The sequence below is a fragment of the Podarcis pityusensis genome, assembly GCF_964106645.2.
Source record: "Podarcis pityusensis genome assembly, chromosome: 1".
In the NCBI taxonomy this organism is placed as follows: domain Eukaryota; kingdom Metazoa; phylum Chordata; class Lepidosauria; order Squamata; family Lacertidae; genus Podarcis; species Podarcis pityusensis.
This window is the reverse complement of record NC_138028.1, coordinates 94,050,844-94,069,688: the sequence shown is the minus strand read 5'-3', so window position 1 is coordinate 94,069,688 and position 18,845 is coordinate 94,050,844. Positions and strand designations below refer to the sequence as shown.

The 18,845-nt window shown below is 42.3% G+C and overlaps 1 protein-coding gene across 1 annotated transcript; it reads left to right on the top strand.

Annotated features, from left to right (window-relative positions):
- The first annotated feature begins 1,327 nt into the window (after nt 1-1,327).
- Nucleotides 1,328-18,819, top strand: MUC13 (mucin 13, cell surface associated). The gene is made up of 12 exons (XM_081007537.1): nt 1,328-1,458; nt 7,284-7,745; nt 8,532-8,654; nt 8,966-9,072; nt 11,674-11,732; nt 12,461-12,615; nt 14,492-14,626; nt 15,080-15,197; nt 15,792-15,829; nt 16,638-16,725; nt 17,238-17,484; nt 18,455-18,819. The coding sequence occupies exons 1-12, from the start codon at nt 1,404-1,406 to the stop codon at nt 18,491-18,493; spliced, it is 1,626 nt and encodes a 541-aa protein (XP_080863663.1). The 5' UTR covers nt 1,328-1,403; the 3' UTR covers nt 18,494-18,819.
- Nucleotides 18,820-18,845: the final 26 nt, after the last annotated feature.

Here is an 18,845-nt window from a genome sequence, read left to right as displayed (position 1 = left end):
TGAAAGCTTAACCTGGAGATAAAAAACCTGGACTTTAACCACCGGGAAATAATTTGCACGAGAGGCAACATATGGATCAGTGTACATTTTTCTAGGATGTTCATCCGGATTTGAAATTTGTTGCAGCAACTTTAAATTCTTGTTTTACATAGGAGGATGGTTATGAGACAAAATGACCAAGACTTTGGCAAAATCTTTAGAGAAGTGCTTCCAGGCACAAGCCCTGATATCCTGAGTCCCTTATGCACCCCATAGCACATTCATCTTAGCGGATAGGCACTTCTGACCCAAATGGACCTGCTTCCTTCACTGAAATGGATGGAAGAGCCCTTGCAGGTCGAGAAGCAACAAATGTGCACCAGAATTTCTGCATGTGTTTGGAAAAAAACATCCTACCAGACTCAATATGCTATGGGACAGGGTATAATATTCTTTATCATAATGCTCTGGTGCAGGTGTATGCTTTAAAATCTCAAGGCTTTTACCGTAACTATCTACAGAAATGATTTGTGAACTTCTGCTTTGTTTGCCTGCTACCTAGAATCAACACGGCCGGGTAACACAGGCTGCGAGTTCAGAAAAAGGCAATAGATTATTTCATTCCTGCTTCCAACTCTCTCTTTTTCTTTATTTCTGCTTGTACCTGATGATTTCAGGACCCAGGGTGAAATTTTATATTGAGCCCTCAATTTTAATCCTTCCTCCCCCAAGCGAATTAGAATAAGATTAAAAATAAATTAAATAAAATCCTTATCATATATGCAGGATAAATTGAGCACATAAGAGGCAAAAGAAAGGAATGTGCCCAAGGTCTGAAAAATCATATAACTTTTACTAACATATCAAATACATGTTTCAAATGTGAAATGTCACACTAATATTGCAATATTAGATTCGCTCAACCCTACACACAGCATAGAAAATGACTTCACTTCCATCCTGCCGCTGAGAGCCTGGAGGAGTGCTAGGTGAGCCAGCAGAACGGCTTTTGGCTCCTGCTCCCCCAGCCCTAGGATTGCAGCCTACAGGCATCAATGCCAATCATAAACAAAGAAAGAAAGTCTCTGCTGTACAATCACTATTATACCTGCTTTCTTCATAAAGCTTTTTTTTAAACAACAACAACAACAAAAACCTAAAATATTGGTATATACTACCAATAAAACAGTATTTAAACTGTCAATTGGGTGCCTGCTTACATAAGTCTTTGGGAGCATGCGTAATACGTAAACACTATCCCAACATTTAGTAAGGCACCAGCCATAAATTAAGCGATACAATCCATTCACAGTTCTGACGTCAATAAAAAGTTGACCTCTGGACTGGTAACAATGATCTAAAATATACTAACCCGAAGGGGAGAAAACATTTCCTTGTAGGATTAGCAGGGAGCAACTGCAACAATGAAAGGCTGTGTTCTCCTCACCGTTGTATGGTTTATCTTCTGTATAGAGGCAGGTAAGTGGCAACCTTTTCTCTGAAAGATGGTTAAATACCAGTTATGTGGGTGGGATAAACCCATTGTATTTCTGGGTTCCTTTCCTTCTCTTTAGAAGGACTGAATTTGTCAACTATGCATTTCAATTATTAATCCATGAGCTATGAACGGCAGTTGTGGTGATTTGCAATGAAATCCAATTTCTTTCTTCTTTTTTCAGTTAACTGTTTTCAGTTAACTGTAAACCTCTGCAGCTTTAGGCCAGAACTTTGCCTTTTAAGTAACTAGCTAAGCAATCCAAAAGGGTTGTACTTCTGACTATATGGAAATACCCCACCTCAACCCCAGTAGAATAATTAATAATAATAATAATAATAATAATAATAATAATAATAATAATTTATTATTTATACCCCGCCCATCTGGCTGGGTTTCCCCAGCCACTCTGGGCAGGTTCCATCAAAGTAATAAAATACAATAGTCTGTCAAACATTAAAAGCTTCCCTAAACAGGGTTGCCTTCAGATGTCTTCTAAAAGTCTGGTAGTTGGTTTTCTCTTTGACATCTGGTGGGAGGGTGTTCTACAGGGCAGATGCCACTACCAAGAAGGCCCTCTGCATGGTTCCCTGTAACTTGGCTTCTCGCAGCGAGGGAACCGCCAGAAGGCCCTCGGCGCTAGACCTCAGCGTCCGGGAAGAACGTTGGGGGTGGAGACGCTCCTTCAGGTATACTGGACCGAGGCCATTTAGGGCTTTAAAGGTCAGCACCAACACTTTGAATTGTGCCCGGAAACGTACTGGGAGCCAATGTATGTCTTTCAAGACCAGTGTTATGTGGTCTTGGAGGCCACTCCCAGTCACCCGTCTAGCTGCCGCATTCTGGATTAGGTGTAGTTTCAGGGTCACCTTCAAAAGTAGCCCCACATAGAGCGCATTGCAGTAGTTCAAGCGGGAGATAACCAGAGCATGCACCACTCTGGCAAGACAGTCCGCAGGCAGATAGGGTCTCAGTCTGCGTACCAGATGGAGCTGGTAAACAGCTGCCCTGGACACAGAATTGACCTGCGCCTCCATGGACAGCTGCGAGTCCAGAATGACTCCCAGGCTGCGCACCTGGTCCTTCAGAACCAGGGAGTCCTCCACACCTGCCCACCTTCTGCTCCCCCAAAACAGTACTTCTGTCTTGTCAGGATTCAACCTCAATCTGTTAGCTGCCAAACATCCTCCAACCGCCTCCAGACACTCACACAGGACCTTCACCGCCTTCACTGGTTCTGATTTGAAAGAGAGGTAGAGCTGGGTGTCAGCCGCATACTGAATTTCTACCCCTGGCTAAACCAGGTGAGGGTAGCCAATGGTTCTCAAACCTTTGGTGAATTAGGGACTTTCCCTGCAAGCAAAGATAGGCTCTTGCAAATTGAGCAGAGGGGACCAATAGTGGGCCCAATGGTCAGGAAGGTGTTTTCTGCACATGATGTAGAGGGAAGTGAGGGGCAGATGGGGTTGTCAGACAGGGAGGGTAGCCCATCTAGGAGAAGGAAAACTCTGATCCTAAACCTCCACTGCCTTATGTGATATCTTCAGAAGAAGAAAAAGCTAAGGAGTGAACCCTACACAAATCCAGAGTGGAGTCCCTAAGACGGTTGGATAGAGCCTTGTATGCCTCCTTCTGGCAACTCCTGCAGCTAAGCTGGTGCCAAACGTATTGCTCTGCTTGTCTTTGGGCTACATCTGCGAAGTCAAGAGGGGGTCTTGTCGTCTGGGCAGCCCAGGACCTCCATATACATGCCCAGGCTTCTGCTCTGGGGAGGTCACTTCAGTGCTGCTAATGCAGAGGTGTGACTTCACCACAGGTGGTACATTGCAATGTCTCTCGAGACAGAAGGAAATGAACAATATGTATATAGGCTCCAGTTGTAGCTGCATGCCAACTAGTAACCGCATATGTGACCCCAAGTGACCCCAGATGGTACTGTGCATTGTTATCTGGATTAAAAAGCTACATGCAGTCAGACCTGGAAAATCATCAGAATGCAGATAGGGATGAGAATTTTCACCTGTGGCAGTGATGCATGCAATAGCCTCCTTCTAGGGGTAAATCTCCTTTGCTGGAACAGGTTAACAGTTTACAACAGACACTTCACATCCAAGTTATGTAACAGAACTACTATACTGTGAATGAAGCTTTATCTTTTCATCCAGTTTGAAATTCGGCTTCTCAGGTATTTACATTGTCCAAATTTACTTGGCAATAATATTGATGTCAGCTGTTGTGAGTTTCAGTTTTAGAGTTGTAATTTGCATGATGAAAAAGAGAGAAACATTTGTGTAAAAAGGTAAACAAATTTCATGACAATTGACAGTGTTATTTTGCTTCTCCTCCATGTCCTGTCACACTGAGTTGTGAAAAACCTCACAAGGCTGATTTATAAGACTACAGAGAACTATGCACCTTTCTCTCCAGTCTTTTGTATTTTGATAATAAGTGGATAATTGTTGTAAGCCACTTTGGGGAGAGCTAACTGTGGAAAGGTGGTTAAACTAAACTAACTTAGTGTCAGTCCAGTAAAAATGGCCCATAAGTAAAGACACAGTGGTTCTCAAAGGGTGTGGTGTGCCATAATATGGTATGGTATTAGAATAATTTGGGGGGGATATACAACCAGAAACAGTATCCACACCTTTCTTCAAGAGCATTTCCTATTCTTCTACAGTTAAGGGCTCCAGGAAGCAGAACAACTGGCATACGAAGAGACATTGATTAAATCCGAGCCAGGTGAAAGTAGGAGAGTTTACATTATCCAAAGGTCCCATGGTAATTTTAAGCAGGTGATGCCTGTGTCAATAGAGATGTTTGGTGGGATTCTGCCTTGGGCCTGTGCAGCCTGGCTTCTTCTTAGCTTTCCTCTGCTAGGAAAACTAGAACCTTTGGAAGCAAAGTGCACTAAGGAAACACTCATAAATTGGCAAGGGATCTTTGTTCTCCTGGCAACGTTATATAATAAGCACTTGCGAAATAAAGGTGAAGTCCGCTTCTCCAGACAGTTGCTGAAAGTTATTCTTAGCCACTGAAGTCACATGTGTCTCAATGGATAATACAGGGTCCAGGACAAGGAATACACCCAACTGTATACCTGAATCTTCATGAGAAGTGTAAATCAGCTAACAGGGACCATGGCAGAAAATTCCCATTTTCGGGTCACTGCCCTGGGATATTCTGTAGACTGCAGTGCCATGAGTTAAATTTCTCCAGATGATCTAAGTGATCTTATAGGTCTATACAGGAGCAGGCAAACTTTCAGACAAGTTGATCCTGAGTTGTTCAGGGCTTTATATGTTACTAAAAATACATTGAATGTAGCCCAGCAACCTTGTTTTATGATAAGAGACACCATTCATTTCCTTAACAGGAGTAACAGGAAATACAGTTAGAATGTTTACCTCATCCTTGTGTGCCAATATCAGATTAGGAGATCTCAGTTTGTTTCTAGTTATAAACAGGTATTGTGTGTTTATTAGTCATTCTTCTTAATATGAGTATAATATAATTAGGTGTGGTCTTGCAGAGTCTCTTAACTATATAGGGAATAAAGTCAGGGCACACTGAGAAAAATGAGTCTTTTTTAATAATAATAAATATTGGAAGGAGTCTGGTTTTAATTGCCCCTTTGATAAAATGCGTCACAGTGCACTTGCAAGTCAGACTACTGGTCCACTCAGCGCAGTATTGTCTATAGCAGTGGCTCTCCAGGGTTTCAGAAAAGATCCAATCAGATGCACCGCACAAATGTGATCTTTGATCAGCTTTGCTACTTGATTCTGAGGTGTCAGTTGTGGGTGAGATAACATCTGATCAGTTCCGACTAATGTCATAGTGACACTCTTTTCTCCAGGATACAGAACTTTCTACCATTATTCATTCTTTCATAGCCTTCCATTTTGATTACTGAAATTTACTACTCTTTGTGGAACTGTTCTGATTTGTAACCTGCATCTTGTGCAGAATTCTTAAGTCCAACTTTTATTGGAGGCAGCCTCAGAGCGCGTACAACTCCTTTCCTTACCAGGGGTGTCTGTACTGATGCTGAATTTTATACTGAATCACTGCTGAAAGAACACACTTTACCCTGGATAAAATCACACTGAGAGTCTTGAGTTTAGGAAAATAACATTACAGGATAGTATATTCATTATACTTGATAGGAAAGTTCTTTCTAGCTAAGATGGAAATATACAAGGAGCCATGTTTGCTCTTTGTTCTCAGCAGGAGGGCACACAAAAGATCGCTCCTTTAACAAGCTAAGAATGAAGAAGGAGGAAGTAGGAAATGAGCTGCCTAGCACCTGAGATCAGCACAAGGACAGTCTAGGAAAATTGGAGGTTCTTCTCTATCTAGCCTCTTCATGCAGGTATATTAGCCTATAGTGCAAGCTGAGTTGCACCCCAACATTTTCAACAGCCTGCTGAATGGCTTCCAGGACTAGTTCAACAGGGTGGTTTTATCCTCCAAAGCTGCAACAGTCCTGGGCTCCACATAGCTCGAGGAAGGCCACATATTTGCTTCATCTCCTGTGGTACAGTTGGGCAGGCTGTACTTTAGGTCCCATCCTTCTAAACAGGGGGGTTCAACATGTGGCCCAAGGGCTGCATGTGGCCCTTGAAGTCTTTTTAGTGGCCCTCAGCCACTGTGATTTGGGAAGGAGGCATGAGGGCTCTGGCAGGGTCCTAGGGTCCTCCCACCTCCTTCTCAAGGCCTAGTTCGTGCTTTCCCAACTTTAAGAAGCAGGTGAGAGGGCTCTAGGACCTGCCAGAGCCTCACACCTCCTTCCCCAAACCCAGTGCCTCGTTTACCTGGCTTTGGAAAGGCAGCACAAGGGCTGGGAAGGGCATGTCAAATTTTGGCCTTGTTCTCCCCCTTGCACAACAAGGCAGTGTGTGGCTTGGGGGTTCCGTATCTAAGTACGCCTGTGGCGCACTTAGTATGAAAAGTTGGGCCAACCTGTTCTAATAGACTAGGTAGAGTAGCTGCTTTGCATGTATCTCTAGGTGGGGCTAGGAAAATGCTGTTGCCAGTTAGCATAGAATAGACAATATTGAGCTAGATGCACTAGTGGTCTGATTCAGTATATGCTTCCTATGTTACTGTGTTTTTGTACATCTGTCCTGGGCATGAAATTTTGAAATATAATTTGTAATTGAGTTCTATTTGTTCTCTACATTTTCAAATATTTGGGTGTGTGTGTTTTTAATTATTTGATAAGTGTTTTGCAGTTTGTCTATTTTAGACTGCTCCACAGTCTTTTTTTTTATCATTATTTTGGAGTGAAATATTTTATAAATACATTTTAATTGAAGTACGGTCTGGCTCTTACACATGACAAGGCCTCAGGCTCACTTACCCTCCAGTATTGCACGCAGAGCCTTCAGTGAGAACTGTGGCCGATGTGCATATATATGTACATGAGTAGACCCCACTCTGACAACCTGTCCACTCCTTTCCCTTAGCATATGTATCACATGGAACCAGGGCCTCTTCGTACAGGTGTTTACAGTACAGGTGCTGCCTGTGTGGTGGAAGTCATGCAGGCTTAAGGTCCACTCCCAGATCCCACTAGAGACAATATGTATGGCCTAAACACTGGACCACAACTGTGAACCAAAACTCCACTATGGCCCAAACAAATGACGCTACATTAATTATTCTAAATTTGAATAAGTGTACTTGCTTATGACACTAGTTCTGTTACTCTTTTTGTGAGTAATTGCTATTTGTTGTTTAGATAGATAGATAGATTAGACGCACAGAGATGTGGTGCTTTTCTCCCCTTTATTTGTTTTACCTTCAGGAGCAGCAAATACCAGAGCATCCACAGAAACACCTAGTGCCTCCATGCCCACAGAAGCATCGAGTGTCTCCACGCCCACAGAAGCATCTAGTGTCTCCACGCCCACAAAAGCATCTAGTGTCTCCACGCCCACAGAAGCATCGAGTGTCTCCACGCCCACAGAAGCATCTAGTGTCTCCACGCCCACAAAAGCATCTATTGTCTCCACGCCCACAAAAGCATCTAGTGTCTCCACGCCCACAGAAGCATCGAGTGTCTCCACGCCCACAGAAGCATCTAGTGTCTCCATGCCCACAGAAGCATCTAGTGTCTCCATGCCCACAGAAGCATCGAGTGTCTCCACGCCCACAGAAGCATCGAGTGCCTCCATGCCCACAGAAATATCAAGTGTCTCCATGCTCACAAACTCAGCGGATGCTCCAACTTCCTCAACTGCAACTGCAGGAACAGTAACTACACCAGGTAATCATTACACAACTGCTTCCTGGCTTTTTTTGTTCAAAATAACCAGACACTAACTAAATTGCAAAGCATATTGTATAACAAGATTGTCTGCTTTCGCGACAGAATATTTCCCCCTCTTCTTCCCGCCCCCAGGCACTGTCAGGAGGTCCTACACACGAGTAGGAGTCTGGCAGAGACACATGCCTGACTGACATGTTCTCTCCCTCCTGGTTGTTCGTTCAGGAGATTCAAAATCTTTCTCCAGCCCGAACATCACAGCGACTGCTACCTTAGAGGCATCAGCACACTTCAGGATCAGCAGAGTATAGGCAGTCAGCGTACAGACTCAGTAGCGCAGCATTTTGGCTAAACTACCTATATTTACATATACACACTCGGAGCATCATAACTCAGTTCCTTCCTCTTCAGTATCAGACAGCAAAGAGAAAGAACAAAGGACAAATGTCCTACATCACGGAAACACAGTAATCCAAACATCCTGTCTCCATCACTTCCCACAATGTGGAATGAAAACATACACCATCATGTGATATAAACAATCCCATGACTGCAACACTGGAAAAGAATCCTAACAGACAAATCCCCTAAATCTGCTTGGGGTGTGTGTGTCATACAACTCTTTGGAGAAGATATGAGTATGGTGACAGGTATGTACAGCGGAGGAGAGAGGAGGAAGCCCCATTGTGCGCTCTTAATGGATCTGGTGGGCTTTATAAGTTCTACTAATGTATAATCTATAAGGAGGGGTGGAAATCCTTGTTCTCATTATGGTTTTCATTTTAGGACCCCCTACTTGTGCTGACCAACCATGTGAATACGCTGCTGTATGTATTGATCTGTTCCAAAGCTTTTCATGCCAATGTCCTTATGGATTTTACTATATGAACACATCAGGTTGCCAGCAAGGTGAGTTATGCATTTATTTATCTCTTGTGTGGCTCTGTTCAAATGAATAGAAATGCTTCTGTTACGATGCTTCTGTTTTAGTGAATGCTGAACATGTCTGAAGAAAACACTAATATGCATCCATTCACCAATGCCTAGCATTCTCTCTCTTTGATAACACAAATCCTAGAATCATGATTTTTTCCCCTGCTTCTTGTCTAACCCAGGACGATATATCCTTTTCAAAACAAGCATACATTGACAAATTGCAAGTCTAGCATTTTGATTTTCCAGACGTTATATGACTAATATAAGATCCATTGTAATTTTAGGCAAAGTATTTCCAGGAGAATTCATTCTGATGCAACCATATGATCAAGCTATGGAAAATATTCATTCTGAAGTTTATGCAGCTTTGTACCACAATGTCAGCAACATTGTAAGTTTCTTTTATTGTATATCCTCTTTGTTATAAACTAATGCTCTACATCTTTTTCTTTTAAAGACATAGGTGCATATAGATATTTCTTGCTATTCATAGATATATCAGAGCGAGTATGATTAAACTGCATAGAGAAAAAGTTCACTGAGGGTGCTTTTTGACATACACATTATAACCAGATTTTGTCTGCATGTGCAGATACTACTTTTATTTAAACTGACATTTTCTCCTATAGATGAGAAACAAGTTTGTGTAATGCAAGCTTACTTAATACCCAGAAAATGCCACTTAATAATTCTATTAAAATGATACTCTTGTCTACAGCCTTGTGATATATCTCGGCTATTTCCATGCATAAAAAAACTCCTTCGAATTGCCTTCAAATTTGAGGGCCAGTTTGTACCCAATCAAACCTAGTGGTTGTAAGAAAAGACTGATTGGAAGTGGTTATGAAGTTCTAGAAAATAAAGGAAAAGAAGAAGGCCAAGGTCAGGACCCACAATTCCTTTTAAAGAGCCTGTTGCCCCTTCTCAAGATCTCTCTGGGCCATGCCAAAGAAGGAAGCCCTGGGAACACTTGATCCCTCTCCTGGCCATGGCAGAGACTGCACTGCCCCACAAGCCAGCTCCCCCTTTGATTATTCACTTGGCGATTTACTTGATTGGAAGAGGTGATGGAAGTTCTGAAATGGTGCAAACCTCACCATCAATTTATACAAGACACCACTGAACATAAATAGGGGAGGAAACTAATGCAATGGGCAGTTCAGATACGTGTGTAAATATCAGTTTTATTTTTGCACATGCATTCTGCTGAAATTTTTTGATCATTTAAAACCTGTGTGTGCTTCCAGAGCAGCAGTTCCAAAACTCTTTTCTCTTGGTGCACCACTTGTGAGTTGCACGTTGTACAAATTGTAATGCACTGTGTTAGATCCTGTATGATTTTAAATAGTGTTTCCTTGCTTCTTTTATGGTATTGCATTGTCATTTACATTCCATGGAATTCAAACTCTAATACAATAAAACACAATATAAGAAATAAAAGAAGCAATACAAATAAAAGAAACAATATGACATAATTTAAAATCAGTATATGAGTACATCTGAATGAAGCTGAATGGTGGTCCGTTTCTAGAGCTATCATCATAACATCTGGGAGTTACTCAGCAACTCAGTTTGCATTAAGCAAAACCATGGTCAAGCAGGGTTTGTTGTTACATGCAAATGAAGTTTATTCCCAGTTTTCTTCCTACCTTGTACATCACATCTGAAAATAAATTTGTAATATGGAGGCAAGAGTGGAAATGAAAGAGTACTGCCTTGGGAAACATGTACAGTGGTACCTCAGGTTAAGTACTTAATTCGTTCCGGAGGTCCGTACTTAACCTGAAACTGTTCCTAACCTGAAGCACCACTTTAGCTAATGGGGTCTTCTGCTGCTGCCGTGCCGCCGGAGCACAATTTCTGTTCTCATCCTGAAGCAAAGTTCTTAACCTGAAGCACTATTTCTGGGTTAGCGGAGTCTTTAACCTGAAGTGTATGTAACCTGAAACGTATGTAACCTGAGGTACCACTGTAGAAGAATGGGTAAGGGGATTGAAGACATAAATATATATTCAACTACTTAGAGCTCCACACAAGTGAGCTCTGTAAATGTTTTATCTTTGCTTGCAATGTGTCAGTTGCCATCTTGTAAGAAGTGGTTTGCTGGCTAGGGTAGAGCCTCTACGCTACCTTCCTGGTAGTTGTTTACTGCAAGCAGTAGTACAGTGGTACCTCAGATTACATACGCTTCAGGTTACATACGCTTCAGGTTACAGACTCCACTAACCCAGAAATAGTGCTTCAGGTTAAGAAGTTTGCTTCAGGATGAGAACAGAAATCGTGCTCTGGCGGCGCGGCAGCAGCAGGAGGCCCCATTAGCTAAAGTGGTGCTTCAGGTTAAGAACAGTTTCAGGTAAAGAACAGACCTCCAGAACGAATTAAGTACTTAACCCGAGGTACCACTGTATAGTGTTCTCGGGCTGCAGGGGGTTGAAGACCCATCGGTCGTTCTGTAGCAGGCTCCCTGCCTCCGGCACCCTAGAGGGGCCCAAGCAGCATGAAAGAGGAACTTTTAGGCTACTGTTGGTTCCAAAAACTAAGCATTCAAGAGCACTTAAAACACAAGGTGCTTCTGCTTCAAGAGAGTGGTGTACAAGTTCTAAATAAAACCTACTGTCGAAAAAATTTAAAACTTAGATCAAAACACCAGACTACAGAAACACTCAAACAATGTTCAGAGTCCAAATGCCTTCTAAAATAAAAACCATTTTAACCTGAAACTTTGCAGGGACTGTGCCTGCCTGATTTCTAATGAGAGGGGGTTCCATAGAGTTGTGTCTACTGCATTGGAGGCATGACTCATTACTGACACGACTCACAAGTTGTGCTTCTGGTCCATGGGAGACCTCTAAGAAATAGGGGACTGGAAGGGGTACATGGGCTACTGCTTTGGGATTCAGTTTTGCACTTGTCATTTCCCCCCCCCCCCATCTGTTTTTCTATGTTTTCTGCCTCCTTTAAACTGATCCTTTTTTTTATTCATGTTTTACAGTTCAGTGAAATATTTAAAGATGAGAAAAGTTACCAGGAAACAATCATTATAAGCATAAAGTAAGTATGGCAAGTTTAATATATACAGAGCCAGTAGGGCCTTCAACAAAATGTTGCAGTGTAGAATGTTCCTAGTTAGGATTCCAGCTCATGCCCTTTTCAAGGATATGCCTTTCTGTCCCGTCCCGTCCCATCCCGTCCCCGGGTTTTCTGGTTTTCTACCTCTGACTGTCAGCCAGCATTTTGAGGCCAGTAAACATGCTCAGTCTTCATCAGACTCTCCACCGCCCTGCAATTAGGGTTCTTTTTCTAAACATTTTTTTTTGCACTTTTGCAAATCTTGGGAGTTTCCCCTATCCTGCAGATACCTCCCTCTTGGGCTTGGATGGTGCCATCATTTTGGCTACATAAGGAGCCACACTTGGAAGAATCAAGTTTGCTAGTACTCTAGAGCAGTGGTTCCCAATTAGCTAATTACTGAGGACCCTTGTTTTTCAAAAGCCAAGCCACCAACTCTCTACCAACTCTATCAACATTTGAAAATTTTGATAACTCTATGGTAGTTACCTGGGCAAAGCAATTTTTTGAACAAAATGTGGGGTAGCCCCTCATAAGGCATCATGTAATGAATAATATGTTAGGTCACTTAGCTGGTGTCTACAATAGTGTTTGGGTGGACCAAGCGCATAAGGTACCCATATATATACTTTGACTGTGTGTGTGTGTACACACACACACAGAGTATATTGCTAACATATCTCTAAAATATGTATGTATATACATTTCAGACGATCTACACAAGCATCGAAAAGGCTGAGTAAGGCTGAAGCCGCAAGCAACGTCAACATTACGTTAATCAATTTGTTTGATATAAACACAAAAGTAACACCTCAAGTATGGATGGAGAAGGTTAATAGTTCGAGTGCCATCAAGTTTGATCGGAGTAAGTACCATACTCTTTTCAGAATCCTTACATGATCCTAAAGGTAAAGGTAAAGGGACCCCTGACCATTAGGTCCAGTCGTGACCAACTCTGGGGTTGCGGCGCTCATCTCGCTTTATTGGCTGAGGGAGCCGGCGTACAGCTTCCGGGTCATGTGGCCAGCATGACTAAGCCGCTTCTGGCGAACCAGAGCAGCGCACGGAAATGCTGTTTACCTTCCCGCCGGAGCGGTACCTTTTTATCTACTTGCACTTTGACGTGCTTTTGAGCTGCTAGGTTGGCAGGAGCAGGGACTGAGCAACGGGAGCTCACCCCGTCACGGGGATTCGAACCGCCGACCTTCTGATCGGCAAGCCCTAGGCTCTGTGATTTAACCCACAGCACCACCCGCGTCCCATGATCCTACACCAGTGTTATTACTAAGTAGTCTATAGAGAAATCCCTATCCCCAAAGTGCTCCTTCTGCTGAATTGAATGCTCTCGTTCCTCTTGAGACCAAAGTCCCATTCTTCCAAGTAGTAGATACCTATTACTTTAATTGCTGAGATGAACTGCGACCAGTCAATCAAGTCCAGCCTAGCAGAGATAGGTGAATTTAATTCTTCCACCTCTTAGGGAGGACATTAAAAAGCAATAGCACTGAGTTCATTTCCTGCCTATATATATATATATATATATATACCAACCCCAAGTTCTTCCTGTTGGTTGGGATAAAGTAATTGTACTGTTTCTGACAGTTACACAATTATACTGCTGCTGCTCCCTATAGATAAGGTTTTTGCACCCCAGAACCCCAGTTGCTGCTGTTCTATAATTCCCAATAGTATGCCAATGCTGTTCTCAAGCCAAGACTTTCTGTGACAGAACCTGTTTGCTGTCTAAATTATTACTATGTTAATAGAAGTTTTTAGTGGGTGTGTATGTGAGATCTTACACAAAATCTCCTGCTGCTCTCAGTTGTACCAGAAAGTTTCAATCTTAATCTGAGAGTTAAGTATCTTTCCTATATTTCACCCTTAAAGCAGTATATTGTTAGATGTTTTACCTGAGGTTTGGAGGACAAATAATTAACATAGTGACAGGCCAAGGAACAGTAAACAGGATGAAGGCATCTACTGGAACAATGTATTTGACACATTGGTGTGCTGTCAGACCTTGCTAGCTCCAAGATAGGGTACACACGGGGCCCTGATGAGATGCAGGTACATGGTCAGAAAAGCAATCAAAATGGCCACATCTGTGCCAGACGGCAGGCACTGAATCAGATGGATGAGGATCAAAGAGCCAGAGGCAAATGCGAGGTCACAGCCAGGAGAGTAGACAGACTACTGTCTACAAGTTGCTCAGGCTGATAAACTGATAAACTGGCTTGGCAGCCAATGGTTTATTCCAGTTTGCTTGACAAGTGAAGCTCAAAGGGTACTCTTTTCCAAAATACAGCCAATCTTGCTTGCTGCCCTAGAGCACAGAAATATTGGAGACTAATTGCTAGTGACCAAAGTTTGAAGCGCCCTGCTTGCTGCTTTACATTCATGCAGATGCTGTGTACATGAGCTCTAGAGGCTCTGCCCCACCACAGCTGTAGGCAGTAGGAGTCAACAGGACAGCACTGCTCACCGGGCAGCCTAACACTGAGTGTCACTGATAGTTCCTGAGACGGGAAGATAGTGAGGATATTAGGAAGCCAGGTGAGCAATGCCACTCCACCCCACCCCACCCCGACCACCAACCGCTACTGATTGAAGACACATGTGCCAGCTGCCCTTGTTAATTGCTTCCTTCTTTGAAAGAATCTGCTGTTAAGTTGTGCTTAACATATAGAAATAACTGTTGCTGAAAGTGATGTTGCTCTCTCTGCTGTTGCACTCCGTATTAGATCTATCACAGTGTGCTGTTTATGGCTGTGATGGAAAAACTACGATATGCAGCGACACAAACAGTGATTCTCATCCTACCTGTGAATGTCGTCCAAGTCTTGCCAAGATGAACACTGAGGACAAAGCTTGTTTACGTAAGGCCTTATCACAGATGTGTGCGCTTTCTTTCTCACCCTTCTCATCTCTGCTTTCAGCCGTCATTCGGCTCCTTCAGACTACCTATTTATTGAGCATTCATCCCGAATTGCACCCACCCTGAATATTTTATCCCATAGCATTTCTCTTACTTTCCCCATTCCCTTCCTTTATGTCTGGGGTTTATAGCTGAATTTACAAAGCTGTTTATTTCGTCTTCCCAATTTCGCCCTACATATTCATTTCCAGTGGAGTATAGCAGAAATTGAGCTTTCCTTTCCTTGTCATTTGCTTCCAGGAAAAAAAAAGTTAGCATCCCCTTAACCTGGAAATGTTTTGCACTGTGATTTCCCCGCCACATATTTTGTGTTTGTGCAGCAAGTACTTTTGACTTCCATTGGTACGGTACAATGCTATATTTGACTCTCTCTCATTTTCCACTTTCATTGCAGTTTGTAAGTCCACTGAGTGCTCTCCAGAAAAGAATCAACACTGTATTATGACAGCGGAAAACGTTCCAGAGTGTCGGTGCCAGTCTGGTTTCCAAAAAGAGGGTGACAAATGTCAGGAGTAAGTAAGAGGCAAATGGAAGAGGGGGTATTTTACTGTGCTTCTCCCTGGCCTTTCCCAAAGCAGGAGGGGAAAATCTAAGGCCCACAGACCAAATGCAGCTGTTTAGGTCTTTCTGTCTGACCCTCGGGAATCTGCCCAGGCCATACCTGTCCCCAAAGAACATCTCTTGCTCCTCCCACTTTTTGCTTCTGGCTCTGCCTGCCACTGGCATGTGGGATGAAGCCTTTGAACTGGAAATGATTCTCTACTCCTGCTCTCAGTGCTTTGATGTTTTGCTACAGGGAGGATAAAGATGTGAAGGCATGGGGAGGTGCTGAGGACCCCCCCCCCCCATTTTTCCATTCCCCACAATTTGTTACTGGAAGAAAAAAAATGGGGGGCACAGAAAATTGGAGGGGGGTTAATTAGAGTGGCAGTGGCCTCTTGAGGCTGTGATGGCCAGAAAAGGTCATTTGGGCTATAGAAAGACAAGTGTGTCAATCCCTCTGTTCTATTTCTTCTTGGTAGTTACTATCACCATATGGACAATCCCCATATAGTTTGGATGTCATGTGCAGTAGTCACTTTGTGTAACTTTTTCTTTGTTTTTAGGTGTGCTTTTGGCTACTCTGGGGAAGACTGTAAAGAAGGTAAGCATGAATTTGGGGTGGTTTTTATATAAAGCCTAGAACCATTATAGGCAAGTTGAGCAGAGTCCATAGTAACAGAATTAGGACAATGAATTCACAGCGATAAATATACCTTTAATTTAATTTAGTTTGTGTTTAAAGGCAAACTTCCTGAATTTGCATGTTTCAAAACAATACGTGAACTGAAACACAGCTATCCTTCAAAATTCACACTTCTCCAAATTTTGCAGTGATGTTTTTCAGCTTAGTAATGTGTACAATAACACATGCATTAGCGTAAATTGTACATATAAATGCCTATATTAGAGAAAATAACATACAAATATGCATTATATTGAGGGAAATAGCTTGCAAAAATGTGTATATTGGTCAAAACTACATACAAAATCCTGTTCATTAGGATAATTTTACACTAAAATGCCCAATAATTTTCATAATTAGATTTTTGAAATCCCACACAAATTTCTGGAAATATGTGGAGAACGGAATTTAAGATTGGAAAAATGAGAACCTGAGAGAACTGAAAGTTGACAGATTTGTCCATTCCTACTTCTGAATAGCTGAATGTTTTCATCTTATAAAACATGTTATGTATATATTGCAAGAGGGTCATGTGTGCAATTAGATAAAATAAACAACTATCTGACTCTTAGAAGACTTCTTAAGGCAGCCCTGTTCAGGGAAGTTTTTATGTTTGATGTCATATTGTGTTTTAATTTGTTGGAAGCTGCCCAGAATGACTGGGGTAACCCAGTCAGAAGGGTGGCATATAAATAACAAATTATCATCATCATCATTCTCTTTTCAGTTTACCTGGCAGCCCTCGTAGGAGTATCTGTTGCGTGTGGAGTTGTTATTATAGTCTTAATTGGAGTGCTCATCTACAAAGTAATCAGGTACAAATGACGGCTCTTTGAGTTGTCTGAATATGCGTAACGGTAAAGTTTATAACACTGGGTGGCCATTTGAGTCTAACTTAAGGTTACCAGACGTCCCTGCTTCCTGGGGACAGTCCCCGGATTTACAAATCAGTCCCCATACAAAATCCACTGAAGTTGAAAAGTGTCCCAGGATTCATTGAAAAAAATCTGGTAACTTTAGTCTAACTTCCCCTATTGAATTTGTATTAAAATGCTGTAAGAGAACAACTTGGGCTTCCTGATGGACACAGGCCTACTCCTGTATCCCCAGTAGCAGCGGTCGCCAAAAATATTCATTTATCATCTCAAACTGATACAATCAGATGCACCCTGCCTGGCCATTGTTTTGCGTGGCAGCACTATTTGTGATTATTCATTATCACTCATTTCAGGGAAGTGTCCAATTTGCATTTTGGGGAATACAGGAAGGCTAATCAGGGTATGGAAAAGGCCAAGATGTGTTCATCTTTTCCTTCCTTCCTTCCTAGAAGAAATAAAGAGCCTTCACTTGAAAGAAGGAGCTTGCTACAAAATGATTATTCAACCACAAGAGAAACTCCTGGAAATGGCTCTTACAGCAACCCTGCTGTAAAGCAGAGGATGTTCCCAAGAGTCCAAGCTGGAAATCCTGCAGAGGCAACCAGCACAACCACAGCTAACCAAGGAGGCAATTTCGGTGAAGCAGGCGCAGCAAACAAGGCTTATGTTCCTGAGCGGGACTATGATGACGACAATGTAAGTGGCTGCTCTAGTAGAGATTCATGCTGCTCATTTCTAGTGCACTGTTGTGCCTTTCACAGTTCCGGATTATTCTTATTATTACAGCTACTTCAATTCCTTTCTGTACTATTTTTCAGCACAAAAGTCCCTGCAGCGGGAAAAAAACCTATTACAACAAAATATACAATAGAGTAAAATAAGTTGCCATAAATCAATCAGTAGGTAAACCAATATAAGATAGCAAATCTACAACATAGGGGAGGGGGGGGAGAAATACTTCACAAGCTAGAAGAATTAAGGGTGCTCTCACCCATCTACCCACCCTAAATATTTGCCCATTGATTCAGTTTATTTTGTAAACTGCTTAGAAACTATCTCCCCTTTTCCCCCAAGCTGCAATATCCCATCTCCTTGAGCTGTTTAGCTATTGCTGGAACCTGAGTGATGGCTACAAGAACTACAATATCTTCTCACTTTTTCCACTGTTGCTTGGACATTTGCTTTTCATGCAATGAGTCAACGAAAAAAGCCAGAGGGTTAGCAGCTCTTGCTCTGGAAGCCTTGAATGGTTGACAGCATTTGTAACTGGGAACTGAACTCTAATGGGAAACTCAACACCCAGCTTCCTTAGAGCACTAATCCCCTGGACAGATTCCTGCCTTGCCTTGCCTTGCCTCTAATATTGGCTCTTGCTGTGGGACACCTAGTGAATTTGGATAACTAGCGTTGAACATTGCAGTTCAGGTAACAGGGGAAATAATCTTAATAACACAATTATAGCAATAAAAGTGATACTTAATGAAGTATTTGTGGCTTGTTAGCACAGAACTAACTTTTAGCTTTTAAATGGTAGAGGTGTGACTAGTGGAAGGAGACAGAACAAGCATGTTTTGTAATATATATGGCTAGGCGACAGAACTCTTGTGACTGCATCTATACCTGTTAAATTATTTCCCCCCCCCTTTTTTTTTACATTGTTTAATAGAATCCCTGGCTTGAAATGTCATCAAGAGACAGATTCTGAGTCCAGCCATAAGAGACTGCGGATGTTTGTGAATGTGAGCATTACTTTGTGACACTGCTGTTTGGTAATTAGAGTGCTCACAATACAGAAGAAGAATCCTGTTAATCACTTCTGAAGGATCGACATGCCACCTAAATGGCACTAGCTCTAGTCTCAGTCCGGAAAAAGGCTGATTCGTTTCTTCTTGTCTTTTTTTAAAAGATTTTTTTTTTTTAGTATTGTTTTCAACAAATATTACTTGTATCTCTGCCTTAGAAACTAGGTGAACAGTCCAGGCAATGCAAGTCGGTCATGTGACCTCTGTAATGTACCATTAATCCTTTTAACTCGGTATATATCTCCAGCAGCCTGC